This window comes from Amphibalanus amphitrite, unplaced genomic scaffold (genome assembly GCF_019059575.1).
Source record: "Amphibalanus amphitrite isolate SeventyFive unplaced genomic scaffold, NRLGWU_Aamphi_draft 000304F_arrow, whole genome shotgun sequence".
In the NCBI taxonomy this organism is placed as follows: domain Eukaryota; kingdom Metazoa; phylum Arthropoda; class Thecostraca; order Balanomorpha; family Balanidae; genus Amphibalanus; species Amphibalanus amphitrite.
The window spans coordinates 670,703-683,766 of record NW_024881799.1 but is presented as its reverse complement, the minus strand read 5'-3'; the positions used below and the strand labels follow the sequence as shown (position 1 = coordinate 683,766).

Here is a 13,064-nt window from a genome sequence, read left to right as displayed (position 1 = left end):
GAGAGAGAGAGATGACATGGGTTCTAGCTGCCGACGTGAGCGACAAGGTGTTCAGCTGTCGCGTGCCGTCACGCTTGGTGCTGCCAGATGAACCTAACAATCTGTGCTGCCAGATGTACCTGCCTGGCACTGGAGCGCAGGGCCTCGGCTAACATGTTAAACTGGGGCAAATGCCCAGTAGAGTCGAGGAATGCCCAGTAGTGGTCAGGCTTTGCCCATCCTCCACAAAATGAGAATATATCAATATTAACGTACATTCTTTCATTCGGGAGCGGTTGAAGACGTTTGTGGCAAAAAATCAGGGGCGGCGAAAAAGGGAGTGCACGGTGTGCAGCTGCACCCTCAATTTCCATCCAAAAACATAAGCGTGCATTGGCAAACATATCTTTTTGCACCCCATAATCCATCTTCGTTCGAAAGAGCGTCAAAAATAATGACGAAATTACTTCGGCCACTTTTTTGGTCAAGTCAAAGGTCAGGTCATGGTGAAGGCCAAATTTCGCCGATTTTCAGGTCGAATATCGACAGTTTACAAGATGCCATTGCCGACGCATAACTCGCGGGAACCAATTAGAGCTACAGCACCGCGGAACATTTGATAACCATATTAGCATGCTTTCTGGTTATTTCTCTTAGATTTGACCCAACGTCAACGGTTTTGCCTGCAAGGGGCAAAAACTACCAAAATAGACATTTTTTTTTCTGGAAAGTTTTTCTGCAATAGCTTTTGAATCATGCCCTGCACGAGCTTTCTTTTACCGACATCGTGTTCATCTTGTTAAGACACATCAAATTAATTGCAATTTGACCTTGAAGGTCAACTTGAAAATTGACCTCAGGTCAAGGTGAACCGGAAATCTGACCGGAAATTGTCATGTTGCATACCTATCAGTCGATCTGCATCGTCGAGCCAAACACAACTAAGGCATTTTCATCGCTCTAGCATGCCTCTTTCAAAAGTTATTCGCGAAAAACTGTTAGATACCATTCGTGAACTGAGATGACCTCAGGGGCATAAACAAGGGTCACGGCCGGGTGCTATTTTCATGTTCAGTGTGTCAAAGTCACGTACAGTGTTTTATAGTGTTTAGAATAACTTTCGTCCAAAAGAGGTGGTTTTGAATTTTCTCCCATTGACTTTTAAAGAGGTCGCAAAATTGAGCTGACCTTTAGTCACCGATATGAAAATTCCGAGATAGAAATTTTGCACATGCTGTTGCCCTTATCAATCGCTGAAAGTTTCAAAGCGATCGGTCACTCGGTGTAGATACGGCATACATTGAAACATTTTATGAGGTGAGGTTACTTGAAGTGGGCGCAAAATGACCTCGCCGTCGGCGCGCCCCTAACCCCCAACAAACAAACAGAGGTTACTTGTAGTGACCTGGTGACCTGATCTTGAATGACCTTGGTCTGAAATTTTTACAACACGTGTAGAATTGATGGATGATGGAGCGCCGCCGTTTTTTAGATATCCGCGAAAAAAAACGCAGGAAAAATCGCAGGTGTTCAAACACCTCCCCCCCCCCCCAGCAGGGCGCCAACACACTTTGACGATTTGCCCCAGTAGTCAAAATTCCTTAGCCGAGGCCCTGCTGGAGCGCGGCTATCCGGACGTGACGAAACTGTCAGGGAGTGTTTTCCAGCATTGCCGGCGAACGCTCGACGGTCGGTACTGAAAGCCCCTACAGAGTTACAGGAATCGTTTCGTTTGGGAAATTTGCTGTGGATAGTGAACACCTGCCCCTATCGTGATACGGCGGAAAAATAAATTTAGGTTCACGGGGTATCTACTATCTAGGTAAGAATTTAAATGAACTGTGGGAAATCACACCGAAAAAGCTACCATTAAAAAGGCACGATTCAAGAGAAATGATGTTATCTGAAGTGAGGCTACTACAGCAATGCCACAGGCCACAACATCATCTGTAAAAAGGCCAACACCTTGCAAATATCATCATCGTAATCGGAGATCTTTAAAAATGACATCTTAAAAATGAATCATCTACCTACCACCTCATGAATTCCGAAACGTTACTATTCGTCGCGTGGTCCCTTTGTATTTGACCTGTATTTGTGATGTTATCCTCGTAGCAACAACACAATGAAGCATTGTTTTCTTATTCCGGCAGAAAACAGCGCGGTGCCTAATTTTACATGCAAACATGCATTCTGAAGCCTCTAGTGAATGGCAGGAAGTAAAATCAATAGCACTGTTCGGACAGGCAAATCCAGTTTGGAAAACCGTTAGTAGGCACTAAGGAGCGATGTGGCACTCCATGACGTTGGATAAACTAATATTTACCGCAACTTAAAGGGACTATCCCACCTTTAACATTGGGTTTGAGTTGAGATAGCCAAGTTTGCGGCGAGGTTCAGAAACCACTATCTATCTGGGTTGCAACCCCCGCGGCCTCTTGGTGTTGAAGAAATTCGTTCCCTTCATTTGAAAATGGGCCTTGCGCAAGGCCCTATGTTCAAGATGGAGCGACCGTTAGTGTGACGTCACCCCGTTTAGTCATTCTGATTTAAATGGGTTTGTTCGTTGAAAAATCGCTTAAAACTTGGTCTGAACTTTGTTGTGGTGCCTACAGAGTAAAAAGAATCAGCTTTATGACAGTAATGTGGCCTGGGGAAGGAGGTAATTTTGGGCTGTGACGTCACATATTTGAAAGTTTGTGTTTGGAATATGGGAAGCCTAAGATGTTTAATGAAAAATAAATGCCAGAACCGTGTTCCTGGTCATCCAATCTATAAAGTCGGGCACAATTTAACTGGTTTTAACAACATTTTAGAAGGTGGGATAGTTCCTTTAATAGGAGAGATGAATGGTGTTGGAAAAGCGCGCAATTAAAATCAATTTACATTATACATGAATAACGAACGAAATAACGTATCGTGATTCTGTTGTTTATCTTTGCGCTTGCATCTCGTGTGGCAACTCCTTAAAAGTGCAGCGCCGATACTAATGGAGCAAACGGCACTGCTGCTTTCCTATGCATAAGATGAAATGTGCTCCACTGTTGATTGCCGATTGGTTGCCGAGCAGTCAGTCACCAGGGGCAAATATCGCTGAAAACATCTGATATTTTGCCGTTAATTTTTGTCAAAGGATTTGTCAACGATAAAAATCATCTAATTCAAAGTTGAAATATAAGAGTCGGAAAGGCAGATATCTCACTGCTATCGGTGTTTTAAATCATTAGCATCGCAGTGGAGCTGTAGGGGAAGCCGGGGGAAGCCCGGGCGCGGGGGAAGCCCGGCCACCCCGTTTCCGGCTAAATTATTCACAATAAAATGCTCAACTGTTTGTCCTTTCAGCGTGGCAGCTAAGGTAACGCCAGCAAAAAAGTTAAGGCTGACAAAAATTGCATATTGTTAAAGTTATAGCGCAAAAATGGTATTTTAAGGGTTTTTAGCTAAAAAGTGAGATATGTTGCACTGTTAATGTTATACCATACAGTACTAATATTTATACGAATGTTATGTAAGGACCGTTTAAGTGTTTGTAGTGAGGGGTGACGAGGCAGGCTGGCTTAAGTATGACATTTTTTTCGAATATCGCTGTTCTAAAATAAAAATTAGCACATTGGGGTAACCCCGGGCGAGTGGCCAAGCTTACCCCCAACCGAGAGCAATGCCACTAAACCACTGTTTTCCATGAGATAATAGGTACTGAGCAGGTTTCGTTTACACCTAGATCAAAGATAAATTTCGAAAATAAACATGTTATCATAGACAAAGCCAGTCATGTCACTTAAGGTCAACTAGGGTCAAACTACGTTTTTGCAGATAACGCGACAGACAATGAAGCTAGAGCTTCAAAAATGGTGTCGTTGTGTTCTTCGTCATCAGCCGAGTCGAATGATATGCAATATGATGCATTAAGGTAAAAAGAAAAATAAATTTTAAGGAATTTTGAAATACACATTTTTTGTCAATTTTGCATCACGATTTTCATCGACCTGTACTGTATATGTAGTAGACGCTAGCTAAAATACCAGTAGTGACATAAACTCTAAGATGTCCAGAGCTAATCAGTACCTTAATATTTCACTTTCCGTTAATATTTGGAAAACACATAATGGTTTCATCAACTCGTTGTAAAGCGCTGGGAGGTGGCCGGCGTTACCCCTATGCTGGGCTTACCCCAGAAAAATCAACACTTTTTTAAAACTCGATTTTCTCAACCTTATACTTATTCCACGAAACCGAATTTTTGGGAAAACACGGCCAATGGACTTAGCTAGCTAGCAGGATATCAACATTTTATACATCACGTATGGTATGTAATAAAAATGAAAAAGAGCTTACTATGCCGGGCTTCCCCCGGCTTCCCCTAATGTTAATTTACACACTACACAGTCTATTGCTGGTTCAATCAATCATGTGTAGTTTTCCTGTTCTATATGACGATGAAAATCCTGGGTTGAGCCATTCCGTTTATAATTTTCACACATCCATGTATTTCTATCTACGATCGGGTAGCCAGTTAGGCATATTACGTGCCTGGAAATTTTGTTGTGGCAGGCATTATTACCTTCCATTTCTAGCCGGGAGCACCGGCCGAGTGTTGTACATCGGGCTAGATAAGCCGCTAATGGTAAATCTCAGCCATCGGTTACCTGTTTTTGATTGGATCCAAATTGGCGCGCCCGAACTCATGCCCTAACGACATGTCACTGACCTTGAGTGCGGGCGGGCGCTACGACGCACCCTTGATGAATGTGTGCTCACCAAATCAGCATTGCATCACTCGGACACATAATTTCGTACACGGCACTATTTCAGACGTACAAAGGCCCGCTGGCAAATTAAGCACGTGCCTGCTACCGCGAACTGGGGCTGTGATTGAAACTGGCCTCGCGGGAAGTCTGAAGTTTCCAACAGGATCTTGTCATTAGTGAAGCCGCGGCCGGAGCAGTTCTCGCAACCTGCTAACTAGAATTTGAGAACGAGAAACTGTACCACTGCACTGGTGTGGTAAATGAAATGGTACCCGGTAATTTGACATTTGCTTATGTGTAGATCAATACACAGAGGCCGCCGCTCGGCTTGATATACGAGTCCTTCATTTATATAAATTAATATATATATATGTTGCAGGCACTTTAGAAAATCAGTCATTTTGTAAAATGCCTAGGCATTTTGCAAAATGCCTGATTTTCCAGGCTTTTTGCAAAAAGCCTAGGCATTTTACAAAATGACTGACTCTCCAGTCATTTTGCAAAATGCCTAGGCATTTTACAAAATACCTAGCCATTTTACAAAATGACTGAGCAGCGTGTTGTAGATACGAGTACCTAATTATATACGTTTTGGTAGCGTGTAGGTGGACCGAGGAGTCCAGCATTATGACCAGAGGAGTCCGGCAGTGGGAAGTCCATACCTACCACTGTTTTGAGAAGTGCAGGCCCGCGACATTTCCAACCCCCACGTCAGCGACGCTGCTGGATTTAAAATGATCGATCTGGAGCGTCAACAAACGACTGGCCCTACGCCGGCCTGTATCTGTAAAACTATCAGAGGTCGCGAGGATTCGATCCCACACACTTTTGGCGTTAGTGTCCTCTGAAACCAACGCTCTCGTCCTACGCCAAGCGACCTGATAATACATCATCAACCGGGCCTGCCTATTGACTAGGGCCGCTCTCCGGCTGGTTTTGTTAGGTCTATTTTCAGGCAGAACATGAACGGCGTTGCAGCCCACCGCTAAAGTAATGTAGGGTTTTACCAATCTCAACGGTTGGCTTTGACTGGCGATTGTTTAATACGGAGTGATCGAAAAGAAGATGTCAGTAGCTAAAGTTGCAGCTGCAAGGGTGACGATACATATAAGCTACATTCAAAGTTTCATTGTAGTCTGGTAAATCGTTCCTAAGCTTCAGAAGCAGAACATACCCATGACTGAAACCCCACATTACTTCTGCTGTGGACTGTACTTGGGAGTTTTTACAGCGTTAACTAAACAATGCTTTATGCTACAGCCGAGTCTGCAACTCAACCTGGTCGTTACTCAGCATTGTCGTCATCACAGAGCTTCAAATCGATCAGCTACAGGCTGAACACGTACATACCTATAGGGTATAGGAAGACGTCCAAAAACTGTTGGCCATATTATCTGTAGTGGGATCTACGTTCCATGCTGGTCAGGCATTTTGCAAAATGCCTAGTCATTTTGTAAAATGGCTAGCCATTTTGAAAAAAGCCTGGTTGCGTTCAGTCATTTTTCAAACAGCCGTCTTTTTGTAAAATGCCTAGGCATTTTACAAAATGACTGATTTTCTAAAGTGCCTGCAACACACACACACACACACACACACACATATATATATATATATATATATATATATATATATATATATATATATATATATATATATATATATAAACCTGTCAGTTTCAAACGTCTTCCATTTATCGAAACCTCCAGCGTTTTATATTGTATTCCTCGGGTTGCCCGGAGATTAAGTTTGTGTAGTAGTTTTATCTACAGTCGAGCTGCACATCATTGACTTCCTTCCAGCCTGTCTTCTCGAGGGCTCCTGCGGCCATTTGTCATCTATCTGTATTTCTGTCTAGTGTCTCACTTGTCTCTTGGTTCGTCAGCCTGTCTCCCTCCTCTCTCTCTCTCTCTCTCTCTCTCTCTCTCTCTCTCTCTCTCTCTCTCTCTCTCTCTCTCTCTCTCTCTCCCTCGGCCCTCTCCCTTTCCTTCTCTCTTTTATCTCTCTTTTACTCCGTTCTCTCTTGCTCCATCTGTTTCCATCCCCTTCTTTTCCTCCCCCTCTGCCTCATTTCCCTCCTTTTTCTCCTCCAATCTTCTATTCCTCAGGGAGTTGCCTTCCTGTCTCCCCTGAGAACTATGTCGCGTCTCTCGTATGGGACGTGCACCCAGGGGCGCGGGAACTTCTTTCCGACTGGGGGGGCACACCATAATAGAGATCAACCTAGGGTACCCCCAAATCTAGTTTTCTCACCGGTTTTAGGCCACTTATTTTTCACCCCTCGGCTTTTTCAACAAAAAAAGAAAACATTTGCAAAAAAAGTGTGGTATTCCGTCTCAAAGCTGTGGGGGCACCGCCCCCACGGCCCCAGAGTTGGGGGGGCAAGCTGCCCCCACTGCCCCCCCGGCTCCCGCGCCTATGCGTGCACCACTCACCATTTTCCGATAAATGCCCCCCATCCGCATCCCTTGGGGGCTGCCACATGCATTACCGTTGGTCCTCGTCGTAGCTGTGAGTGTTTGTACACCCCGGCCCCGGCGCGACGCAAGCTTCCGCATGGTCCTCAGTAGATTGACCGGGATTTGGGGCGGGGCTGATCGACGAGCGCCGCGGCGGGGGCGGAGGGAGGGGCGGGGGAGGGGGGACGGCAGCGTCGGCGGGGGTGGCGGCGGAGGGCGGGGAGTGGGGGAGGGGTGGCGCGTGACCCCGAACGTCGCGGGCTGAGCGAGGACAGGGCAGATGTGCCGGTTTACGGCTGTGACGGCGGGTCGGGGTCGACGGGCGCGGCGGCCGCCGGTCGACAGGCACTAAAGCGACGCGGGCGACGCCGTAGCTGGCACGAACTACTCCTGCGATGCCGCAGTGCCACCCCGACCTACGGCCCGTACTGGGCCGGTTCGGGCGTTGGCCTTCGCGGCCTTCGGGCTACACAGTCGCCGACAGGCGACAGGGTCGATTGAGTGAACGCGCGTTCCGAGAACGGGCCCGCCGACCTGAAGGCGGCGCGCCCGCTGCCAGCGCCTGCTGCACCGCCGGCGTTCCGAGCCGAACCGCGCAGCCGAGCGCGCGGAGTTGTGACATACTGGTGGAAACTGGCTGGCGACACAGGGCGCGAAAAGCGTGACCGCTACGTTCTCAGAATGGCGGCCGGCGCACCTGGTCCGGGCGGCGGCGGCCGGCCGTACGCGGACGGTGCTCCGGCTGGAGGGAGGGCCAGCCCCACGCGCCGCGCAGCGCTGGCCGCTGATTCACAACGGAAGGTCGCCGCACTGCCGCCGCCGCCGCCGCCGCCCCGGCACGTGAAGAGGTTAAATATAGCGGCACGGAGCAGCGCAGGCCGCAGAGCGCCGCAGCTGGCCGCCTGACGGCCGGCACGGGCGCTCCCGAGACACGTTACCGCTAAAATTCCGACCGCGGCCGGGTTTCGAACCCTTGACCTAAACAGATGTTGGAAAGCTGTTGTCAGCGGTTTTCCAGCGAAGAGCTCGTGACCCAGAATACGGAAAAAGCAATGAGCGATCGGCTTCGCCAGCTGATTCTGGGTCGCCGAACTGGTAAAAGCCGCTGGAAACACCGGTTGGGAAAGACCGCTAGCGATCGTATACATTCGGTGACTACTGACTAGTGAGCTGTGACTAACTAGTCGACAGAACTACATGAATTGACTACCGTAAGCCTATTGACGCGATTCCTGAGGCCTAACTGAAACCAATAAAGCAGACATCCGTCCCAGTCATGTTACCGCTTCGGAATAAAACCCTCCACATTCCACTGTCATAAATAAATCTACCACCTGAAGACAGCGTACGCACAGTAGTACAAAATATTATATTTTTCTGTCAGGCTCATAGAAAATGCGGGGATATCGATATTGTCACATACACCAATGGTACATTTGGGTCTTCACAGAATGACTGACGCTCGACACAAGGGCGCCAGATACAAACACTAGCGCTATATTTGGTCTGAGCGAGGAACTGCCCACGAGGGGCTACCTGCTGAAGGGGTACTCCTGCACGTACTTCTGCAGCTTGTCGGGCAGCAGGGGCGGCTTCTCCAGGCCAGCTGCGTTTAGCGCCAGCCGACACCAGTGCTGGAGGCTGGGAGGCTCCTGGCGCAGCGGCCGCACCAGGCGCATCTTCAGCAGTGGCCGGCCTTTCTGGTCGTACAGCACGTGACCGTGCCGCGCGTAGTGTTCCACCAAAGAGTTCACATCGGGAAACGTCGGCATGCCGGGTAACAAGGTGGCCGGCGCGTCCAATCGGAACCGGCCCTGAAGGAATTGCACACGCACACTGGTCGGCCCCTTGGCCGTCTGCACAGTCAACGCGAACAAAAACCGACGGTCGAACGAGTCCCTCGCGAGGAACGTACCCCTGTTGGCGCCGCGCAGATACTCCTGAGCTTCCTGCCAGCTAAGCATGCCGTAGTACCACCCACTTTCCCTGAGGTAGGCCGTCGCCTTGGCCAGCACCGCCATCTCATCGTCGCCGGCGGCCTCGGGCGGCGTCGCGTCGACGGCGACGGCGATGGGGCCGAACGACGGGCCGCAGCAGGAGCGCAGGGGGTGCGGCGGCCGGCATGGCGAGGCGGGCAGCGGCGAGGCGGGTGCTGCGCACGGGCCGCACGACGCCGCGTGCGAGGCGAGGTGCGCAGCGTGAGGTACGGGCGCAGCGTGCGCTCCGTGCGGCGGGTGGCTGCGCACACTGACCGTCGTGGCGCGGTTGCACGGCACACTGATCTGCAGTTTGATGCTGCCCGAACACGACGAGGGACAGCTGGGCCGGAGACCGATCTCGATGGCCGGAATACAGCCCTCCGGGTCAGCGGCCGGCTGGGGAGGCTCCGCGGTCCGACACAGACCGCCGCCGCTGTGGTGCAGCGGCCGCCGCTCCGTCGCCGCCGCCGTCGAGACCGACGCGGGCTCGAGCCGCGAGCAGCCGCCGATACTGACACTGACTGACGGCGGTCCCGGCTGGGTCACAGCCGCCGGACACGACACAGGTGCCGCTCCCAGCCGCTCGGGCGCCGGTCGACACAGCCTGTCCTCGGAGGTCGGCGGCCAGAGATCGTCCTCACCACCGGCGGCGGGCAGGTCAAACAGGTCATCCTCGCCGCGCGACGGCGCCAGCCGCGGCGGGATGTGGTCGAAGAGGTAGCGAGGTCCATCCGTGGCATCCGGCGCACGGCTCAGCACGTAGTTGCCGCCGACACAGTGGCTGGGCTCGGCGTCCGGCCAGCCGCTGCCAGCACTGGATATGTACGGAGAGAGCAGCTCCCCCGAGCACAGGCCCGGCTCGTCGCAGCCGCCTCCTCCCCGCTCCATGGCGAATCGACCAGCCAGCGCGGGCAGCGATAGCATGTCCCCGCCGGGCACTGCTGGTTCACAGGCGCGCCTTCGCCAGGCGTCTGTCTGCGGCACTCTCCGCTCCGCGGCTCTCACTCAGACATTGCTCGGCCACTCCTCTCACAGCGGCGGTCGGAGCGCGACTGACGCTCGCCGGCCGCCGAGCGCGATGGCGGCCGCCGGTCGGGCGCTGGCCCCTCGGCGAGCGGCGTTCCCACTAGCCGGCCGGCCCAGCGCCGCCGCCGCCGCCGCAAACAGTTCCACGGATCGACGAGTCACGTGACCGTGACGTCACGCTGCGCGGCGGCCGTTGCCATGGCGACGCGCAGTGTCGGGTCAGCACCGGCGATGCGTCGCCGGCGGCCCGGTTGCGTGTTTATGAATGAAGTTGGAGTGACCTTGGTTGGGTCGCGGTCATGCCGGGGACCGCGGGCTGGCTCGCCAGCTTGGCTGCATGCTGGGGTGGCCTGGGCTGCCAGCAGTCTCCCCAGCCCGCATCCCGTCCCTCCCCCTCCCCCTCCCCCTCGAACCCGTCCCGACAGCTTTGACAGTTCTGGCAGTCAGACTCGTTTGTGGGGTACGGGAATCCGACATTCTCTCACGATCGACCCGTTTCTCCCCTCATAGGTGAAAGGAAGCGGATAACCTTGAATAAAAACATATCATTAAATTAATGAATAATGACATTATCTATTCGTTAGGTATATATTCAATCCCGATGATTCAATGATTCATAAAACACACAGTAAGCTGACCACTTTCAGCAAACCATTCAGTGACAGCTCTGACAACACCGTTTTGACATTAGCCCAGGTCATGACATTTTGAAGAGTGATAAAAGTCAAATGACACGCAATAGTTGATCTTTCATGAACACAAAATACAACACCTCCACCGTATCGTGGTTCACATTTCCTTCCAGTTCTTTTGAACTGTGAAACGGCCTAGATTTCACCTTTTCCGGTAGCTGGAGTTTTCTTCATCCCATCAGATCCCGAAGCCGTAATGCGATTATAATTTACACACAAAACTACTACGAAATTACAAAACCGCTACGCCGAACGCTGCTGAAGCGACTTGGCTTATCCGCGGAGCCTGTCAGGGAACAAAGAGGAGCGGAACGGGCCCCACCAACTGGTCTCGGCTGGGACTGATCAGTTCTCTGAAGGAGACCGTTGGGGGGAGGGGAGGGGGCGTCTGGTCTCTATCCATTCTCACTGCGTTCGTTTCTCTTTCTACGATGGGGACTCGAGAACTTCAGCACCATCGGGGAGTTGTGTAAAACGTCGCCGCTAGACTCGGACAGCCGCACTTGGGGTCAAACTCCAAACCGAAACCGAAACCAATCCCAGCTTTTGTGGTACGCCTCATTATGGCGATGTGGCCCGTGCCTTGGTGCAGAGCCGGACGGCAGGATTGCGACACGCGCTGCCAAATCAACCATTGTTCCTCTCTGAGAAAGCTCACAATACGCTTATTTAAATTCCCAACCGCAAAATATAACAACTGCGATTTGCAGTATACAAACCGGATTCATTGCGCCTCGCTCTTTTTATTCAAGAATCGCATGCAACCCACCAGCCACAGCGTTTCGCACTAGCTCCTGATTCCGCTCTGACTGCCAATGTTTCGTTCGCTCACCAGCCCCCGCCGCTGGGGTAGCAGGTCGCAGGGACACCCGCCAATGCTACCGCCCCGAGCGTGGGCCACCATTCTCAGAATGCCGGCCTGTGGCATTACGAGCGCACCCGGGTCGCCATTTGTTCGCTGTTTGGCCGGCATTTAGCAGACGTGGCCCCAGCCGGTGAACAAACAGCGCTGAAGAGCGTCAGCGGCCCTGTCGGCTCTCCGCCGCCGCGGCACGGCACGGCCAAAAGATTCCACTGTTTGGCTTGGCTGCTTCCCCTGATCAGAGAAGCTAAACAGCCCGATGGTCTCGTCTGGATATTAGGGGAAAACTGTGATTACATGGTGATGACTTATTGTTTAACATTGCGTCACTGAAAGTCCGTGAACAGGACTCTCATTTGCTGCTTTTTTCGAGGAAAGGTGCCTAACGAATAATGTCTGTCTAGCCTGCCTAGCTTAGTGCCTGTGATAGTCAATTGCAGAGCTGGGCGCGTTCCTCGATTTTCGGTAGTGCGTTAGCGTTCCTGCGTTCCTCCGGCCGCGGTTAGTGCGTTCCTAGAATAGCGTTCCTCAATTTTTTTTTCGCTCGGTGCGTTAGCGTTCCTGCGTTCCTGCGTTCCTCCCTCAAAAATACCGCCGAACCACGCGGCGCGGGCCCAACCAAACACGGGGCGAATCGATCACAGAATACCCAGAATGGCGACGTGGGGCAGAAAAGCAACTCGACATATCTTTTCCGAATCGAATATCTGAAATACGTTTTACCAATATCATCCGTAGGGTTTTCAACAAAAATACGACCTGCTTAAAAACAATAGTTAAGTTAAAAGATGTATCTTAGTAAAAGTTATCATATTTACTTTACACATTTAATGCCTGAAACTGAATCGAATAGTAAACATCACCACTAAAAATATTTACACATTTAATGCCTAAAACCGAATCGAATAGTAAACATCACCACTAAATCTAAGCAAGCCTTCCTCGATTCGACCGACAAGTGGCGCCTCTACCGGCAAACACACGTATTCGAGATTCAAACATTTGACACAGAGGTCATTGGCAGCAATATAATTTTTCGAGTGGTTCCGCAAGAACGCAGGAACGCTTCAAAATTTCGGGTGGTGCGTTCCTCTTACTTGCGTTCCTTTGAAAAACTTTGCGTTCCTGCGTTCTTGCGTTCCTAAAAAGGGCGGTGCGTACGTACGGAAGAACGCAGGAACGCACTAAAGGAACGCACTTGCCCAGCTCTGGTCAATTGGAAGAACATTACGGCATTGTAATTGGCTGTCCTGGAAATGTGCAGGTTGTGAAAATTATATTGCAACTCAGCTAGCTTTCGAACATCGCAAATTATAGTCACC

The 13,064-nt window shown here is 50.9% G+C and overlaps 1 protein-coding gene across 1 annotated transcript; it reads right to left on the bottom strand.

Annotated features, from left to right (window-relative positions):
* Nucleotides 1-8,533: 8,533 nt before the first annotated feature.
* LOC122387982 lies at nt 8,534-10,316 on the bottom strand. The gene has a single exon (XM_043378703.1). It carries the CDS (start codon nt 10,084-10,086, stop codon nt 8,716-8,718), a length of 1,371 nt encoding a protein of 456 aa, XP_043234638.1. The 5' UTR covers nt 10,087-10,316; the 3' UTR covers nt 8,534-8,715.
* Between the last annotated feature and the right edge of the window lie 2,748 nt (nt 10,317-13,064).